The 21,503-nt window shown below is 35.1% G+C and overlaps 1 protein-coding gene across 2 annotated transcripts in view; it reads left to right on the forward strand.

Annotated features, from left to right (window-relative positions):
* Window positions 1–20,446, forward strand: part of mtm1 (myotubularin 1) — a 32,771-nt gene extending 12,325 nt beyond the window's left edge. The window contains exons 5-15 of one of the 2 annotated variants that reach the window (XM_056461360.1): window positions 2,703–2,813; window positions 3,436–3,537; window positions 3,741–3,824; window positions 3,944–4,093; window positions 5,702–5,887; window positions 8,214–8,399; window positions 8,818–9,021; window positions 10,278–10,370; window positions 11,366–11,479; window positions 16,503–16,679; window positions 18,545–20,446. In XM_056461360.1, coding sequence (XP_056317335.1) covers window positions 2,703–2,813; window positions 3,436–3,537; window positions 3,741–3,824; window positions 3,944–4,093; window positions 5,702–5,887; window positions 8,214–8,399; window positions 8,818–9,021; window positions 10,278–10,370; window positions 11,366–11,479; window positions 16,503–16,679; window positions 18,545–18,724 — 1,587 coding nt within the window. In that variant the 3' untranslated portion in view covers window positions 18,725–20,446. The remainder of the gene's footprint in view (window positions 1–2,702; window positions 2,814–3,435; window positions 3,538–3,740; window positions 3,825–3,943; window positions 4,094–5,701; window positions 5,888–8,213; window positions 8,400–8,817; window positions 9,022–10,277; window positions 10,371–11,365; window positions 11,480–16,502; window positions 16,680–18,544) is intronic. The other variant, XM_056461361.1, reaches the window with a different exon arrangement.
* The last annotated feature ends 1,057 nt before the right edge of the window (window positions 20,447–21,503 follow it).

The following is a 21,503-nucleotide window of genomic DNA, read 5'->3' on the forward strand; positions in this document are numbered from 1 at the left end:
TATTACTTTTTGTCTTTGAGCCTTTCCACTGTACTTTCTGCTTTTAAAGCTTATCTCGATATTCTTTATTTTGGATTTTACTTCAGTGTCCACCTTCAGTTATATTACACATCTGTTAGTCTGTATTAAAAAAGGACAGAGCAGCCTATGAGAGGACAGGAAGAAGGAGGGGATTCATATCACATCATATCAGAGAAAGGCTTTTATCTTGTTTCTGGCTCTGTCCTTGTTTGGCACATGTTCACGGGCACCTGCAGCTTTGTTTTGTGGAAGTTTTGACCGTTTCTCGGATTTTTTGCCATGATCTGTCAGCTCGCCAATAGGAGGGCACGAAAAGGGTTTACAAAGAGGTTTTATGGATTACAAAAGTGAAATTATTGAAAAGTCAATGCAAGAATGCACACTTAACACTGACTGCATTGGCGGTTCAGTTTGGAATTCCCACCAGTTTTGTGTTTTAGATCTAGGCTAGACTGCATTTTCGATGTCAAAGACAGTGGGCATCCCTTAAAAAACATACACAATGCATAGATCCAATATAATAAATGGCTATGACCCAAATTGTTTACTTGAAGGGGTGTTCATAAGACTGTCATGAAATCTTTATAGTCTTAATAGTGAATGAGGTTTTATGCATGCTTATAACAACTGTCATTAGGTGTCATTCACTCAGTTATGGCATTTTAAATGCAAAGATGACATTATTTGTTATGAGAACTTGACATTACAAAGAAAACAAAACTTATCATAAATCTGGCATAAACATGATTGTCATTAAGTCATTATAAATATCATAATTTCATAACATCGTCATTAATATTTTTGGACCTCAACTACAGTGGAACAAGCTGAATACAACATTAAAATGTCATTAAATATTAATGACGCTTCTAAAAATTATTTGACAGCGTAATGACAGTTTCAATTAGTGGTGTAACGGACCACAAATCTCACGGTTTGGATAACATTATGGTTTTTAGTCACGGATCGGACCATTTTTCTGATCAACCAAAAAGGGGAGGAGACAAATGTAATTTGCTTTTCATTTGTTAAAAAAAGTACTGCAAGAAACTTTTCATTCTAACAAGACTTAGAAGCTGTAATTTTAATAAATATGAAATGAATAGTCAGTGCCAGTGGTGTAGTGGTTAGTGCGCCGACGCATGCACTCGCGGTCGCGGTCCTGTGCCGATCCTTTCCCTCTCTCTACTTCCCATGCTTTCTACTCTCTACTGTCCTCTCAAATAAAGGTGAAAACCCCCCAAAAATTATTATAAAATGTATATATATATATATATATATATATATATATATATATATATATATATATATATATATATATATATATGAAATGAATAAATAATCAGCTGAAATAGATAAATAGATAAATGATAAAATATTCAGTACTGTGAAAAATTCGCTGTTACTACTACTGCTGCTGATTACACTAAATGTATAAATCTAACGTTATAATGTGTACAACCCATATTTATTTTTATTCTCATTTTCAGTAAATGATTCAGTTATTCACTCATAAATCTTCATGTTTCATTGTTAGATATCTCATTTTTGAAGAATTATTCAGTGGTATATTTTTGATGACTGGTTGTCGCTACCTATTGTTTAAATAATGTAATTGCTTCTGCCTACAACTTTAATTTTTGAGTGTCAAGTTTTATGATAGTGTATGTAATCTTTATCAAAAACATCAGTGATTATATCTACGCTATAGACTTATCCCAGTAATTCTTTGTTATTTAACTGTAAACTAAAGACTGAATCTCTGTCTTGATTTTTGCTTTTTTTCAAGCACAGATTTGAATGCAGCGATTCGAAGGATTAATAAACATATGCAAATCACCATCATTTATAATTTTTGTTGCGTGGGTGTTGAGATCCCGATCTTTCAATGATTAATTGTGCAGCATACACTGAATGCATTAATGCAGGCTGAACAAGTAGTGACAGAAAACACCTTTAATAACCTAAGAAACCCACCACATCCGAATAACCTACCACAACTTCTTCAGTCATCATTATATTTTACAGGAAAGCCTGAATGCTTTCATACATGTGATTTAAATAACGCAAGAGGCGATGTCTCTGCGATCGTTGCAAATTTAGTAAAGTAAAAAACTCTCTAGATGAGTTTTGAAGAACGAAATGATCCTGGATCATGACAAACAGTCAATAACCAAATCAAGCTAATTGAGTAATCCACGTACAAAGAATGGACCCCAGTTGTGATGTATTTGTTTAGGTCAAGTTGTCATAACAATGTCGTCTTTGCATTTAAAATGACATAACCAAGCAAGTGACACTAAACAACAGTTGTCATAAGCATGCAAAGTCTCATTCACATTTTGTTTTTACTTAAATACTCTCCAAGGTGGTAATTTCTGCACATAACTATGTATTTTAATAGGGTTTTCAAAATCTGGGGCTCACACTTTTTTAGTTTAATTAAATTATTATTTTTTTGTTTGTTTATTCATTTTAATTTTAATTATAAAACACTGGAGTTGGTTGTGGCCATTCTGATTTACAATCAGAATCTAAAGGATTTGCACTGTGCTTTGTGATTGTGTGTGTTTTATATTTTATTATTTGAATAGAATGAAAAATGTAATTTCTGAGGTGTTTACAGTATGTGCGTGATTACTAATATTACTGTATTTATGATCTCTTTCACTTTTCTTAAGGAGACACCAGTTACCTTGAACATCCCCTTAGGTGTCATAAGCCGTGTAGAAAAGATGGGCGGAGCCTCCAGTCGAGGAGAAAACTCCTACGGGCTTGAAATCACCTGCAAGGTATCACCCTCACAAAGCCCTTTTTATTGTAACTATGCATTTACTTTTGTTCAGCAATTTGGAGATAATAAACAGTTTCATTTTTAAAGGAAAAAAGGCAAAGGAAACCATTCATAGTCATTTTCATTTTAATTAAATGTTATTTTTATTCAGCATATCAGAATAATTATAGTATTTCACAATTTACTGTTTTTACAGTGTTTCAAAGAGTAAATGCAGTTATGATCATTTGATAATTCAGTTATAAATATGATGATATTTTTTGGACAGGAAAACAATTCTATAAAATTCTATATAAATAAATATAAACCACTTGTATAGGTATAATATTGCTATGAAATTATTTCTGAATATGTTCTATAGATCTCAGTACATTCCTCTGTTCTTAGAGAAACTTTACTGCTGCTTCTATCAATATGAAGTCATTGTAACAGAATTAAGATGTTAAAAAGAACTAGCTTCTCATTTTTGAAAGCTTGACATTTAACATGATAAACTACATTGTGTGTGTGTGTGTGTGTGTGTGTGTGTGTGTGTGTGTGTGTGTGTGTGTGTGCGCGTGTGTGTGTGTGTGTGCGCGTGTGTGTGTGTGTGTGTGTGTGTGTGTGTGTGTGTGTATTAGGACATGAGGAACCTGCGATTTGCTCTGAAGCAAGAAGGCCACAGTCGAAGAGACATCTTTGAGATTATTTTCAAATACGCTTTTCCACTTTCTCACGGAATGGTCAGTTTTTAAATTTGTTCACCATTTCTTATTCTTATTCTTTCTTAATGAAAAATTATTCCATTGTCCATTAATAGATTCAATGTGTTAAAATGTGTGATTGTGTCAATTTATCATTTCACAATCAGCTTTCATTAGTAGCAGGATGCATGAAATAACGATGTTACTGACTCCTTCGCTTTCTCTTTCTTTGAATTGTGCAGCAACTCTTTGCCTTTTTAAGTCAGGAGAAGTATGAGGAGAATGGCTGGAACGTGTATGAGCCGTTGGAAGAGTATAGGAGGCAGGTGAGGACCAGATGCCAGAACTTGTTCTGGTCTATAAACGGATGTATAAATGTTTTTAAAAATTTTATGTGTACAATTAAGGTACTGTTATTAAAAATTTATTTTTTTGTGTTTTTCAGGGTCTACCCAATAATGAGTGGAGGGTCACTTTCATCAATAAGACCTACGAGCTCTGTGACACCTATCCCACAATTCTTGTAGTTCCCTACAAGGCCACAGAAGACGATCTTCGAAAGGTCGCTACGTTTCGCTCGCGCTGCCGCATCCCGGTGAGTTTTATCACAGATGACCAGCATTACAGCACAGAATATGCTGTTATAACTGTCGAGTGGTCAGATTTATATGTCTGTTGCATACAGATAAACCTATCGATTGGAATAGCATGAAGAATGTCAGTTTCAGTTTTTCTTTGCTTTTCAGATTCTATGTAATAATACTTTTCGGTTTATGAGGTTGGATATTTAACCCCCTTTATATTGTTTTGTCTCTATGAAATAAAAAGTACAACTCTGAAAAGTAAAATACGTTTTTAAATGGGACCTGTTATGCCCCTTATTTCAAGGTGTAAAATAAGTCTCTGATGTCCCTAACGTGTGTATGTGAAGTTTCAGCTCAAAATTCCCCACTAGTAATGTTTTATAACTGTTTGAAACTGCCTCTTTTAGGCTTTGATCCTAATTGTGCCATTTATCTGACTGTCGCTTTAAATTCAAATTCAGATTGTGCTCCCTTTTTAAAAAGGGCGGAGCTACAAATGCCTCTGTGTCAACATAGTAGCAGATTCAAAAACAAGACTAATGTCCTATATACAAATACCACATATAATGACGTTTTTATTCAAAAGTTACTTAATAGCTTCAGTCAAGTGTTTGAAGTAAGTCTGTCTGTGAAATGATGTGTCTTCTGACACAGAAACGCAACATATTTATGTATTAGCATTCTAAGCATTTCATCATTACATTATTATCAGGAAAACTATAAGAACTCGGATAAACCATATGTTGTTGTTCTCATGTATTTACTAAACCTGTTGGATCAAATAAAAGCTGTAATATCTTATGCTTATCCTATGCTGTAAAGATTTACCACAGACTGGTATTTCCCGGGTATTTTCTGAGTTTCTTCGGGGCATATTTGGTTGTTCTGTGCATCTTGAGAGTACCCTCTGGAAGAGATTTACTACTGATCACATCACCGTACTTCCCTCACATGATGTTCAAGGCAATCGCAGCTTTTGCTAAATCGCAAATGCGATTTTTATGTCAATATATTGTTCTGCCCTAGTCACTAGTGTGCAGGGCTTTTCCCCTCCGATGACATGTTCTCAAAGGGAGAATGTCAATCAAAGTGTTTCTGCAGTCTGTTTTTATCAAGGACTGTTTTTTTTTTATCAAAAAATAAAACTAATAAATGTTTACAATCAGAATCTGGTTATATTCACAGACTGTTGCCACACAGCTGTGTTTAAACCCCTTATAAAAGGGATTTTTGCATAACAGTTCCCCTTTTAATGCTAAAAGTAAATTTATGGATCACTAAATTGAAACGTACAGAATGAACAATAGATGTTCAATAGACTTTTGAGATCTGCTAAAGATAAACTGTTATTATTAGTGTTTTTAAGGGAGCATTACAATAAAGCTAAAGCTAAGTTCTAGATTAAAAATAAGCATGCAAAAAGAAATATGGATTTTATTTGTCCAATATCAGCAAACGCTAAAAATTAAGAAAATGGCTTATAATGGCAGATAACCAATTTGATACAATACACGTTTTTATCTCTTTCTTTGTGCTGTTCTTCTAGAAATTTTGGACTTTTTATTGTTTGATGATGCCTTTTCTTTCTATAATGATGATGTGTTTCCTTTTACTCTCAGGTGTTGTCGTGGTTCCATAAAGAGAACCATGCTGTGATCACGCGGTGTAGTCAGCCTTTGGTGGGTATGAGCGGCAAGCGCAACAAAGATGATGAGCGTTATTTGGACCTAATCCGGGAGGCCAATGGTACTACCAAACTCACCATCTATGACGCCAGGCCCAACGTCAATGCTGTGGCAAACAAGGTTAGATTCTAGAAGATTACTAATAAACTGTGTATATACTGCAAGAATATTTTAGTAAGCAAAAACTTACACTAAAACTATTAGTCAAAAAACATTTGTGTCAATTAAAAAAATGTGCAATAGATGAAGAACTAAAACTAATCAGAACTAACAACAGTCACTAAAAACGAACTGAAGTAAAATAATGATTAGCTGTAGTGGAAAATCTGACGTGGCTGTTATTAGAAGTACCTTTAGATGGCGCTTTCACAGCCAAACTCATCAGTTAGGTGCATTATTAGATAAAAACATCTTTTCTATATAAACATTATATGTGTCCTATCTTTTCTTCGTTTGCCCGAAAATATAAATTATGCATGTTTAGCTAAATATACAGTATGATTTTTAATATTAAGAAGAATTTCTAAATTCTTCATCTTTTTTTCTTATTTACATATGTATGGTTTTGGATTAAGTGTTTGTTTAAACAACTATTTTATTACTAAGAGGTTTCCACAAAAATTAATGTGAGCTGTACAAACATAAACATGCTCTTATCTACACTGGACATCTTCTGCTAACTTTGCTAAATTTTAATAACTGAAACTGACACTAAATACACTACCTGACAAATGTCCAAGTTTTAGGAACAACAAATAATAACCTGACTTCTAGTTGATCATTTGATATCAGAATTGGCTTATATAAAAGGGAAAGGCCTCTAAATTACACTTATTTCATTAATTCGTTCTTTTCAGCTTAGTCCCTTTTAATCTAGGAGGCGCCACAGCGGAATGAACCAGTTGCAACCCATCACTGGGAAACACCCATACACGCTCAATCACACACATACACTACAGCAAATTTAGCTTACCCAATTCACCTATACCACATGGCTTTGAACTTGTGGGGGGAAACCAGAGGAAACCCACGCGAACACGAGGAGAACATGCAAACTCCACACAGAAATGTCAACTGACCCAGCCGAGGCTTGAACCAGCGACCTTCTTGCTGTGAGGCGAATGTGCTACCCACCGCGTTGCCTACACTTATTTTAACAAAATAAAATATGATCATGCCTTGATTTTTAATCATTTAATTAAGACAGTAAGGTCTGACTTTGCTTAGACAAAAGTCTTGTCATTTAACAAACAAGGTACTGTATAGAATATGAAGTCATGGTGCAATGGAAAAAGAATTCATATTGTGTTTGACTCCCCTGATTTGGAATGGCAAAGAAAGCGTTCTTGCAGGACTCCCAGAGTTCATGAAGATTCTTTGGATTCATATTCAATTGCTTAATCTTACGACAGGCAAGCTCAATGATGTTCATGTCTAGTGACTAGGCTGGCCAATCCTGGAGCACCTTGACCTTCTTTGCTTTCAGAAACTTTGATGTGGAGGCTGAAGTATGAGAAGGAGCGCTTTCCTGCTGAAGAGTTTGCCCTCTCCTGTGGTTTGTAATGTAGTGGGCAGCACAAATGTCTTGATACCTCAGGCTGTTCATGTTGGCATCCACACTGCAGATCTCTCACATGCCCCCATACTGAATGTAACCCCAAGCCATGATTTTTGCTTGCCCAAACTTCACTGATTTCTAAGAGAATGTCGGGTCCATGCGGGTTCCAATAGGTCGTTTGCAGTATTTGTGATGAATGGGATGCAGTTCAACAGATGATTTATCTGAAAAATCTAGCTTCTGACACTTTTCCAAATGATCAACTAGAAATCAAGTTATTATTTGTTGCTCTTACAACTGGGATCGATGACAAGACTTTTGTCTGGTAGTGTAGATAAAAGAACGTTTATAAAAATGCGTTCACAAAATAAAAAACTAAACTAAAACTAAAACTAACAAAACATTAATGAAAATTAACATCAAGTAAAACTAAACTGAAATTGTACAGCAAATTTTTAAAAAATTGCTAAACTACAACAACCTTGGTATATTGTCAGATGTTAGAGATTCAAAATCATCTCCTGAAGTTCTTGAGAAATTTTTTTTTTCCCTCATCATATCTAACTTGTGGCCTTATCCACTGAAGGTATGGGCTGCTTACTGTTTTCCAGTCAGACATGGACCCTTGGTTTGTATTAAATAAACAAATGGTGTGCTTGCATGACTATGTTTTCAGTCCTCGTGTGTTGCCAAACTAATAATGCAAAAACCAACCACAAAGTGGACCCATGTAAAGCTGTGCCACGCTGAACACCGCTGACAGAGCATTTTGAAATGGCATGATTGAACTAATATTTTTTTCCCTGCGCAGTGTGTTTAGGTACATGAAGTGTGAACGGAGGTTTGCAGAATTTCTCAGTGTAAGCATACAACTTTTAACTCTTTCAGGCCACGGGTGGAGGTTATGAGGGTGATGATGCATATCAGAACGCAGAACTGGTCTTTCTGGACATTCACAATATTCATGTCATGAGGGAGTCACTGAAGAAGCTAAAGGACATTGTTTACCCCAATGTGGAGGAATCTCATTGGCTCTCCAGCCTGGAGTCCACGCATTGGCTAGAGCATATTAAGGTTTGTTGTTATACATTCCTATATAATGACGTTTTAATATACAGCTATAGAAAAAATAAAGAAACCACTTTAAACTGTAAAAGATTTTAGGATTTACAGTTTTTGGTAATGATTTTTTTATTTGTTTATTCTGTGAAATACTTTCTTCCAAATGTAAAATAAAAATGGTATTCATGGTGCATGTAATGGTACAATGTTTTTAGACATGTTTATTTACACAAAACAGATGTTTTAACATCAGAAGAATATTTAAGTGGTCTTATTTATATGTGTGTGTACTTATGCATGCGTTTGTGTGTGTATTTGCATGTGTACATATGCGCGCGCGCAGACACACACACACACACACATACATCGATATAAATGTATAAATAAAAATGAGCATGATCTAATGTAGCTACCTAATCTCCTGCTGCAGCTGGTGCTGTCGGGGGCCATTCAGGTGGCTGATAAGGTGTCTTCTGGGAGCTCTGTGATGGTTCACTGCAGTGATGGCTGGGATCGCACCGCTCAGCTCACGTCTCTGTCCATGCTGATGCTGGACTCCTACTACAGGACTCTCAGGGGCTTCCAGGTCCTGATGGAGAAGGAGTGGATCGGCTTCGGACACAAGTTTGCCTCAGTGAGTGTTAACTGAGTTTACAGAATCGCATACTTGAAAACAATTTGGCACAGCTTCCAGTGGCGCTTAAAAAATGTTCTGGCCATAATTTGTTTCACCAGCAATAAAAGTTTAAATGCTTTATTTATTGCAAATTATTAAAATCACAATGCAGTTTGTGCTATTCGATTTTCTCATTCTCAGGCATTGAGGCCATGGGTATGATTGTAAATTGAATATTTATTACCAATGTTGCCATAAATATAGCCAATGCTGCTGATATGGCTTTAAAGGGGACCTATTATGGGGACCAGAGGGGGAAAGCACTGCTAATTAGTGGCGATCTCTCCCTCATTAGCATAGGATGTTAGTCTTGTTTTTGAATCTGCCACTATGCTGACACGTAGGCATTTGTAGCTCCACCTTCTTTTGAAAAGACGGCTGGGAGCACAATCTCATTTGAATTTAAAGTGACAGTCACCAAAACGGCACAATTTGTATCAAACCTAAAAAAGGCAGATTCAAAGAGTTTTAAAACATTATTTGTGTGGTATTTTGAGCTGAAACTTCACATACACACACTAGGAACATCAGAGACTTTTTTTGTCTTGTAAAAGGGGCAGAATAGGTCCCCTTTGAAGCCAAATAGCTAATTAATAGCCATGAGTGAGTACCATCTCATATACTTACCACTCCTGGTTTAACCTCACATTTAGTGCTTGGGGAGAGTTAAATTTTGGCGTTTGCACATCTGCTTTAACATCTGGCTCATTTAGAGCATTTATTTCGCCATCTGCCCCATTTTCTTCTTTAGCTCAGTTCTTTTAGCCATTTATAAACAGAACAATGGCTTTGTATCTGCATAAAACAATCAGTTAAAGATCACCAGAATGAGGAGGTCTGGAACTAGTCTGAACTTTTGCATATGGTGAGAAAGCAGTCCAACCCAGCAGATCAGTGACACAGGCTGTAGCACAGTGTATAAGGAGTCAGTACATTCATTGTGTGAGAATATTAGGGGTTGTTTTGCTGCTCCTCTCAGAATGAATGGGTGAAGCTAAATTCCTTAATGGAAATTGGTTAAAAGAATGCTTAGAGATACAGGCAAAGCTTTGATTTGTAACAAAAACAACAACACTATAAAATATGGCTTTTCTAGACAGAGCTGTCTATCCATTCTGATGGCTGATGAGGTAAATTGTTGCATCATCAGCCATAATACTTGTTCAATTGTTATCAGATGGTATTTGTTACGTTGTGTGTGTTTGTGTTTGTAGAGAATTGGCCATGGGGACAAAAACCATGCGGATCAGGACAGATCACCGATCTTTTTGCAATTTATTGACTGCGTGTGGCAAATGACTAAACAGGTATGAATATAAATCTGTATCAACTGTTGTGCTCCTCCAAAACTGTGTGACTTGCTTGTTTATTTTTTTGTGGATAAGAAAAATAGAAATTTTGTATGTCTGAGCTGTTGTTTCCTTCCAGTTAATGTGGATGTGGAATTATACTTTGAAGCTTCAGAAAGGACATGCATATCACCATAAGATTGCCATTAAAGTTTTGCATAATAATGAAGTTTAATAAATGTATACCATTAAAATAAATTAACATAAAAAAATTCCATTGTGCAATTGGTGACACAAAGGTCGTTACATTAACAGAATTTTCCAGAAAAATATGTCTATTATCTCTTGTCAGCAGCATTATGATGAATAAAGCACAGCTTAAATAGAAGTCACTTTCCTTTCAAAATGGCTGGATTTCACTTAATGTGAATATTTGCTGAAGAACGATAAGTGATATCCCAAGAAGCCATGGCATTCAGCATCATTAACACTGAACCTGGCACAGAATATTGAAATTTACATTCTTGAATGAGATACGAGTGGAAAATGACTTTCACACAAAGCTATTATAAGTCGTCAGCAATTGTTGGTACCCCTCCATTGAAGAAAGAAAAACCCAATGTGATCACTGAAATAAGTTGAAACTGAAAAAAGTTCAGATTAGTCAAAAATTGCTGAAAATAAAGGAATGAAAGTCAGATATTGCCTTTGAATTGTGGTTTAACAGAGTTATAAGAAACAGCAAACTAATGAAACCAGGACAAAATTGAAGGGTACCAACAATTTTGTCCACGTCTGTATTTGGCTTGTTTTGGAGCATGAACATCACTTTGGTTACTTGGAACACAGAAAGCAGCAAATATTTCATTTTAAATATCTATTTTTGTGTACAACAAAAAGGCAATCATACAGGTTTGGAAAAACACTTTAGTCATTTTATTGAGCTAATTAGAGTCTAATGCATTAAAAGAGTAAATCTATTGAACTTTTATCTCTCTCTCTTACATCTGCAGTTCCCAACAGCGTTTGAGTTTAATGAACGTCTCCTGGTGGTCATTCTGGATCATCTGTACAGCTGCCGCTTCGGCACTTTCCTCTACAACTGTGAGAGTGTTCGTGACAGCAATGTAAGAAAAAACACACTTTACAAAATTTTATTGTGTCAGTAAACACTAATGATAGATAAACCCTGATATTAATGAACATTTAATGTGTTCTAGAAAGTCCACTTTAGCTCATTTTAGTTTCACTTTAGCCAACAGAACTCACTCACTGGATATTTTCTCTTCTTTTTGCCCATTTTCTAAACAACGAAGATGATTGTGCGTGACAAAAAAAAATCCCAGTAGGTCAGCAGTTTCTGAAATACTCAGACCAGACGTCCTTGTGCCAACAACCATGCCACATTTAAAAACGCTTAAATCATCTTTCTTCTCCATTCTGGTTCTGAGTTTGAAATCCAGCAGATCGTCTTGACCACACAATCATGCCTAAAAGCATTGAGTTGCTGCAATGTGATTGGATGATTAGATATTTGTGCTAACGATCAGTTAAAGGGGTTCACCCAAAGATGAAAAATATCTACTCACTCTCACATCATTCTAATCCTTTGGGTTTCTTTTTTTCTGTTAAACACAAAAGAAGATATTCAGAAGGATGTTAGAAACCGGTAACCATTGAGTTCCATAATAGAAAAACAAATACTATGAGAGTCAGTGGTTACTGATTTCAAACATATTTTTTCCCAAAATATGGTCTTTTTTGTTTATCAGAAGAAATAAGCTCAAAAAGGTTTGTGACGTGAAGTGTGAATAAATAATGGCTTGTATTTAATAAAGTACATTTGGCATACAATTTGTACATTGTTATTATTACTTTGTTATTATTATGTTTATTAACTTACAAATATTACAAACTTAACATCAAACAAGAGAACGAGAATAATTACTACTATGGCTCACCACTCTGTATCACAAATTTAAAACTTATTAACCAAAAAATGATATAAACATGATATACACTCACAGGCCACTTTATTAGGTACACCTTACTAGTACCGGGTTGAACCCCCTTTTCCCTTCTGAACTGCCTTAATCCTTCGTGACATAGATTCAGCAAGGTACTGGAAATATTCCTCAGAGATTTTGGTCCACATTGACATGATAGCATCATGTCGACTGCACATCCATGATGTGAATCTCCCGTTCCACCACATCCCAAAGATGCTCTATTGGATTGAGTTCTGGTGACTGTGGAGGCCATTTGAGTACAGTAAACTCATTGTCATGTTCAAGAAGCCAGTCTGAGATGATTCAAGCTTTATGACATGGCGCGTTATCTTGCTGGAAGTAGCCATCAGAAGATGGGTACACTGTGGTCATAAAGGGATGGACATGGTCGGCAGCAATACTCACGGAGGCTGTGGTGTTGACACGAAGCTCAGTTGGTACTAATGGGCCCAAAGTGTGCCAAGAAAATATCCCCCACACTATTACACCACCACCACCAGCCTGAACCATTGATACAAGGATGGATCTATGCTGTCATGTTGTTGATGCCAAATTCTGACCCTATCATCCGAATGTCGCAGCAGAAATTGAGACTCATCAGACCAGGCAACGTTTTTTCAATCTTCTGTTGTCCAATTTTGGTGAGCCTGTACGAATTGTACTCTGTTTCCTGTTCTTAGCTGACAGGAGTGGCACCCGGTGTGGTCTTCAGCTGCTGTAGCCCATCCGCCTTAAGGTTCAATGTGTTGTGCATTCTTCTGCACACCTCATACCTCTTCTGCACACTTAGATCAGCAGTTTCTGAAATACCCAGACCAGCCCGTCTGGCACCAACAACCATGCCACGTTAAAAAGTCATTTAAATCACCTTTCTTCCCCATTCTGATGCTTGGTTTAAACTGCAGCAGATTGTCTTGACCATGTTTACATGCCTAAATGCATTGAGTTGCTGCCATGTGAATGGCTGATTAAAAATTTGCGTTAACGAGCAGTTGGACAGGTGTACCTAATAAAGTGGCCATTGAGTGTATTTATATATATATATATATATATATATATATATATATATATATATATATATATATATATATATATATATATATATATATATAAATAAATAAATAAATAAATAAATAAATAAATAAATAAAAAAAAAAAAATATATATATATATATATATATATATATATATATATATTTTATTTATTTATATATATATATATATATATATATATATATATATATATATATATATATATATATATATATATATATATAAATAAATAAAATTACAGTATAAGAAGCAGAGGTCAAGTAGTCTAGTAATCCATATTCAAGTATAACTCCAATCCATTTTAATGTTTGTCCTACTGTCAAAATGACTGATTAACTGGACTTGCAGATGCAGTGAGGGCTACACATTTATGATTTCATACAATTTGCATTCTTTAAAAATTCAGTTTATTTCCTAGTTTTAATCAGTCTTTGGCAATATGCTCTCACCTTTAGGCCTCACTTTATATTGATAATAGGTGCATTGTGGAAGTACATGCTTGATCTATAAATATGTGCTCCGCTGTACATTTCTCTCTTTCTTTAACTTTTATCACACCTTTGCCTCTGAATCTCTGAAATCCAATTTTCTCCTCTACCTTAATGGAGGCGAGTTGTCATCAGTGGGATATATTGGCCTTTGCTTGTCTTCTCTCACACGCACACATTGCCTTTTATTTCTGTCTGCGCTTATTGTGTGAAGTAGAGCATGAGTAAAAGGGATGCTTCGCTGACTCTCAGTCGGAGTAGAGCACATCAGGGAGATGAAACATTCATTCTGGTGGCCCTCTAGAGTCGTCCACCGCAACAACAGTGTTGGAGAGCACAGTCCCACTTCACATCTGACGCTAACCACAGGATTCAACACCTTACCAGCTGTGTTAACAATGCATTTTACAGCTGATTCTGTATTGCCGGTGTATTAAATCATACAGTATGTACTTAAGGCTAGTTCAAAGGGTAATGTGTATTCTTAAAGGGATAATTCACCCAAAAATTAAAAATTGTCACCATTTACTTACACTTAACTTGTTTCAAACAAAAGAAGATATATAAATTTGTAAACCAGTAGCCATTGACTTTCATTTATTAACCTTCCTTCGGCTTAGTCTCTTTATTCATCGGCGGTCGCCACAGCAGAATGAACCACCAACTTATCCAGCATATGTTTTACACAGCGGATGCCCTTCCAGCTGCAACCCAGTCACATTCACACACACATATACTACAGCCAATTATCAATTCACCTATAGAGCATGTCTTTGGACTGTCGGGGGAAACCCACGCGAATACAGGGAGAACATGCAAACTGTAAACAGAAAATACCAACTGACCCAGCCAGGACCCGATCCAGCGACTTTCTTGCTGTGAGGCGACAGTGCTAACCACTGAGCCACCATGCTGCCTTTACTTTCTTAGTATTTGTTTTTTCCAAATATAGATATCAATGTTTGATATCAGTATCCAACGTTTTTCAAAACATCTTTTGTGTTCAACTAAAAAAAAACGCATAAAGGTTTGGACTTGATGATGGTTAAATACTCCATCTTTTTAAGGCAAGAACTGTCCCTTTAAGATAAGAAACTGCAGATGAACAGGTTAAAAATACTTTACAGGGCACCTATTATTCAAAAAATGTTTGAATGAAAGCTGTTTGGACAAAAATTGTGTGTATGTGTATATAGTGCGTCCAATTTGTAATTGAAATCTTCAGATGCAAATTGATAAACTACAACAACGAAATATTTAAACAGGTATTTTAAATTTAACTACAGTAAAACTAGAATAAAAAAAACATGCAGGGCCAAATCTGTCAAAATTTGACAGGTGCATGAAAAACAGTGTGCTTTTCTATGCAGTGTCTTGCCAGGATCGCCTAAATAAAATATATAAAACGTATAAATAGATTTTTAGGATTTAAGAAAAAATATGCTACTTTGTTTTATTAACTTTATTCAGCGTTTTCTATAACACTGACTGACAGTCTTGAGGAAAGTTACTTTAAAAAGTAATGCATTACAATATTGAGTTACTCCTCAATAAGTAACTAGTTGTGTTACTTGGGTTTTGATTTAGTTATTTTTATGATAAGTAATGTGTTATGTTACTTTTGAGTTACCTTTGCTTTACTTTTTCTGACCTGGCAGAGGCTTGATCTGTTTCATAACTTGTATGATTTTTTTAAAATAAAGGAGCTCTGCAATTAATGCACCATATAGCCTAAAGCTTCATTTACCTTAAAAAAAACACACATCAAAAAATAATAATGTAGCATTAATCTCATCTTCTGATTCCCTCTGAACTTCCTGCCCCTCAAGCTACAGTATATGCCATATATACAGATTAATGAAAGTGTAAAGCAACGCGTTTACTAATTTTGTACTTTTGGTCTTATTAGTTCAGTAGAATCACTCTCCAATGAGACAATGCCATTTTCCCTTTTTTTGATTCGTTCAGAATGATAAGAAACCTTCCATCACAGAAATGTAAGGCTCTGCCATCTTGGTTTCTATCTGTTCCTGCATTCTCTCATTGAGTGTGGGATTCAATGTGACTACGTTCATTTTAATTCAGCTATTTATTTTTTTAAAGAGAATTAACTAAACTAAAAAGTAACTTGCATTACAGTTTCAAAAAACTAACTCAAATATTATTACTTAATTTTTAAAAAGTAATTCGTTACTTTACTCGTTACTTAGACAAGTAATATTATTACGTAACCTGCGTTACTTGTAATGCATTAGCCAAAAAGCAAGGAATTTAGATTCATCATTTGAGGATTTTGGTTTCATATTTTGAGAACTTCAACTCCCCTGCTACTTATTTTTCTTTATCATTTATTTTTTGTTATTTTATTTATTTAAATATGTTGTATTATTATTATTAATGAGGATGGAAAGATTGTGAATGTATGTAATATGATTCTCACTTTTTTTGTGGAATTCTAAAAAGTATTAATGCCTTTCTGTTACTGTTCAAGCATTGTTAATTATAAAAAAACTTGTAATGCATTACCCCCAACACTGATGGCTGATACTTAATTTGCTAAATTTCTCATTTTTCCTTTTTTGTTTGCGTTCTTTCACCAGAATGTTCGGGGGAAGACTGTGTCTCTGTGGTCTTACATCAATAGTGACACTTCTTTGTATATAAACCCCTTCTACACGCCGGAGTTCAGTCAGGTGCTGTACCCTGTAGCCAGCATGCGCCACCTAGAGCTGTGGGTCACTTACTACATCCGGTGGAACCCACGCATGCAACACCAGGTATATACACTGACACAGTCAGGTGTAGTCCCTATGCATTATTCAAGCTGAAATTTCGGGTTGATATACATACAAAGGGACATTTGAAGGAGAATAAAATGTGCATGTGTATCTTTTCTTAAGTGGGTGTTTTTGCCTCTGGGTAGGATTGGGAGAGGAAGAGAGTGTGTGTGTGTGTGTGTGTGTGTGTGTGTGTGTGTGTGTGTGTGTGTGTGTGTGTGTGTGTGTGTGTGTGTGTGTGTGTGTGTGTGTGTGTGTGTGTGTGTGTGTGTGTCTGTGTGTGTCTGTGTGTGTGTGTGTGTGTCTGTGTGTGTGTGTCTGTGTGTGTGTGTGTGTACATCCGATTCAACGGTGCAGAAAATCTTCTCTCTCCAGTTTAATTACGTCCTGACTGGCACCACAGTGAACTGCCACTCAAACTGTCCTTATCACTAGACACACACACACACACATACATATGCATGCATTCTGTCAGTGGTTTTGCAAGAGCCAATCCAGCATTGGCATAAATAAGCATTTTACCATGTTAGTCATAACAACCATTAATGCTGTTAACCATTATAGTTAAAGAGAAAGTTATTAGCCCCCTGTTTATTTTTTCCCTCAATTTCTGTTTAACGGAAAGAAGATTTTTAAACATAATATTTTTATTAACTCATTTCTAATAACTGATTTATTTTATCTTTGTCATGATGACAGTAAATAATATTTGACTATATATTTTTCAAGACACTTCTATACAGCTTAAAGTGACATTTAAAGGCTTAACTAGGTTAATTAGGTTAACTAGGCAGGATTGGGTAATTAGCCAAGTTATTGTATAACGATGGTTTGTTCTGTAGACTATCGATTTTTTAAATCATTAACTGCTTTTATTCTAGCCGAAATAAAACAAATAAGGCTTTCTACAGAAGAAAAAATATTTTCAGACACACTGTGAAAATTTATTTGCTCTGTTAAACATCATTTGGGAAATATTTAAAAAAGAAAAACAGGGAGCCTAATAATTCTGACTTCAATTGTACAATTCTAAATAATGGACAGATAAACTATAAAATGTATTAGAAAAAGGCCATAATATTATTTTAAGTACTAAATTAGATAGTCTTTTCACTGATATTTTGTAAATCACAGATTAATTAAACGTTTTTAACAATTGTCAGAGCTAGTATGCTATAATAGTATAGAAGAGTAGCTCACTTTTGACCTGTATTTGTTACAATGTGGAAAAAATAAGTGACTAAAATGTCTCAACTCACAAATCTGAAAAATGTAGATGTTTAAACAATAGATTTCAATTCATAAAGATTAAAAATGTTCAATTAATTAAATTGTTTTGATATTTATCGAAAGGTGATCCTTAAATTGAGTCATAAGATTATATTTTTTGTATTTAAATACAAAATTTTAGTCATACTGTATACATTTTTGTAAGATATAATATTTTATACAATGCTTCTATAAAATAAAAGAAATAACAGTAATTAAAAGTATAATCATTATTTTTGTTCAGAAAGAAATGAAAGAAGACATGTTATGATGGACTGGTTTGAAAATAAGTTGCATCATGCTTTAAATATTTTATTATTATAAGTTTATTTAGTTATTTTAATTAGTTGTTGTTGTTTTACTACTTTAAGTTGGCTCATTTTATTTTAAATACCAAAAATTTATTAAAATGTTAGTTTTATGATTGGTGATTTTAGTCATCTTTAATAATCCTATTATTAGCATAAAAAATATTTTGATGCAGATTTGTATTTTTTAGAGTCAAAAAGTGTTTTTGCTGCCCTCAAGTGGTTTTTTTATTCACCGTTCCCTCTTCTCATATCTGCATGTCTGTCTATATTTGTTCACAACATCAGCAGAGTCCAGTGGAGCAGCGCTACAAGGAGCTTCTGGCATTAAGGGATCAGTACCTGAAGAAACTGGAGGAGCTGCAGCTCTCAGACTCCGCCCCTTCCTCCACCCACTTGACGAACAGCTCCACCCCCAATGCCGCCACGCCCAATCAGCACATCACACACCTGCAGACACCGTTTTGATCGCAAACTGTTAAAGACATTGGACACTTGTACATAGCAATAGCGATTAGTTAATGGTAACACGATTAGTAGTGATGTCGACGATAACAAAAACAATTATGCAATAAACCACAGTACAGCCTTCATCGTGCAAAAAAAATAATAAACGTTAAGCGAAAAGAAAAGCCTTAAAGTGACAGTGCCGCATACTAAGCATGGAAGTGAGTCATGTGGGTATCCCAGAATTCACGTGACTGTGATTGAAGGCGGATGGACGTATGTGATTTCTGTGCTGCGTTGTGTGTTATTTGGGTTCTACATCTGAATGGAGAACATTTTTGAATGTTGATTACTATTGAGATGGCGTTCAGAGAGTGCTGGTTTTGTTTACAGCGTTGTAAACTTTAGTCTACATGGTGTCACGTCAATCTCGCATCAAGCAGGGTCCTCAAACTTTGGCAGAGCAATCGGTAGACTTTGTATAACAGCTTGACAAACTCCAGTAGTTGACCTCATGAGGTAAAGGAAGTTGATGCGTCGTCTAATTGTCTTACTTTTTTCCACCATAAATGTCATTCGCTGATAAGGGGAGTGTGTGTTATGGATGGAAAATGTTCTGACGTGATTAACGTTAGCTTGTGAAACAGAACCAGGGTTTTGAAACAAGCGACACAGATACCTTTTTGGTGCCTTTACTCAAATCTGAGGTTTTCAGGTTTATATTTTATAGATTTGTTTTTCTCTTAATGGCAGCATTTGTGGTAGTACTGAATGATTTCCATTCACTGTGCGGTTTTGGTTGATTTTTTTTTTTTTTTTTCTCCTGCCGAGGTCTGGAGATTGACAATTTTAAGCCCTACACGCATTGGGCTTGGGGTTTTACCCCATAAAACGACGTGCAGTTGCCACGGAAAGCAAATATTTTGTTTCTGATGGAGCTGACAGTATTGCTCCCAACGAGACGTAGCATTGTCTGCAAAGTCTTTTGGGTAGGAGGAGAGGCTGGGATGTGAAATGGTGTGTTTGGACTGTCCCATATTCAGTCTTTTCTTGAGGAAGAGAGCGCTGACTGAATTCTTGCGCTGCCTCGGAAAACTGAACTTCTAAAGACTTTGACCTCAATGAGGATATGAAGATTATTAAACCATAGTGTGTGAAGACGACAAAAGTTCAATAAACAAACAAACCATTTGCGGTTGGTTGTTTTTAGGGGGGACAAAAGACAGAAATCTATTTTTTATTTTTTACAAGCACCAGAACTATGTAATTACCTCAAGCAAAAAAACTATTTTACTGTTGAAAGTTCTATTGTTGTAAAATATAATTATTTTATTCAGTGTAAAAATTGACAGTTTTATAAAAAGGAATTAGAATTTTAAAAAAAAACATGTTGTGGATGGTTTTGGTAATTGTAGGTCATTTGTCGGACATCCTCTTACATATAATTTCTTTTCTTTTTTAAATGGGCATTTAGGTTTTGCTTTGTAACATTTTAAGGATCTGAAAACGATCTGATTCTGTAGAGGATTCTTTTGTTCTCTATCCCATCGCTTTGTGCGTGAGATTGAGTGAAGGAAAGCTGCACTCAGTTGTTTTTTTTTGCTGACATTATCTTAAGTTAGACATAATAGTTTAAAGGGATTTATTTGTGTTTTGTATTCCCACATGTATCCTTTATTTGTTGGCCAGCTATTGTTCTGTACATAATGCTGATTAAATTAATTTAAAGAGTTCACATGGAAACGACTGTATGCTCATTATTGTACTCAAGCATTTTTATTGCATAAGACCTGCAAATGTGCATGACTGCAGTGAAAGTGTACACCAATCACAAAATGTGATTAGGAATCATTTACTTACCTTTCACTTGTTCAAAACCTATTTGAGCTTCTTTCTTCTGTTAAACAAAAAAGAAGATATTTTGAAAAATGCTGGATTCTTGGCACCCATTAACTTCCAAAGTATTGTTTCCCTTCCATTTAAATCGATGAGTGTCAGCAACCAGCGTTCTTCAAAATATTGTATTTCGTTTTTTAACAGATGAAAAAAGTAACAAATATTTACAACCACATGGTGGAACATAAATGATGACATAATTTTAATGTTTTGATAAACTAATTATTTAAGTATTCCAGGTGTGCATTCCAACCAACTTATTTAATTTGAGGCAACTAATCCCCCCCACCCCCCACCCCTCCCCCCCCAAAAAAAAATCTCAAGAATTGTTGATTCAGCTCATTATAAATGAGTAGTTTGAACAAGCAGCATTTTTTTTGAGTGTAAGTATTTCCTGTAAGTTAAAAGGTCTTAATTGTCCATCCAGCAATATCACATGAACATATTATAATGTTACTAAATAAGAGAATATTACAGCATCAAACAATAAGATCATTGCATTTTAAAAATAGCAATATACACTGAAAAACATGATTTCTGCAAAATTGTTGCAAACAATTTATATGGGTTGAATTTAATCAAACAAATAAAACCGAGTAATGTTCAACCTAATTTGAAACTTACCTTTAAAAAAAATTTAGTAAATCCAAGGAATCGTCTTTGAATAATTTTTTTTCAGTGTACAGCTTCAAACTTTGTAGGCCCGTCCTCAACCTAACCACAGGCAGACAAAATAGAAACCCTTAAAATTTGATCATAACATTAATCACTAACAAATCTCTTCCAATATTAATCTTATACACATAAAGTAACAATTGTGTTTACTCTGAGTCCAAAACAAAGCATGCTGAGAATTGGAAACTAGCTTGACAAAGTGGTACCGTACAAATGAATGTATCTTAAC

This window comes from Danio aesculapii, chromosome 7 (assembly GCF_903798145.1).
Source record: "Danio aesculapii chromosome 7, fDanAes4.1, whole genome shotgun sequence".
Taxonomy (NCBI): Eukaryota; Metazoa; Chordata; class Actinopteri; order Cypriniformes; family Danionidae; genus Danio; species Danio aesculapii.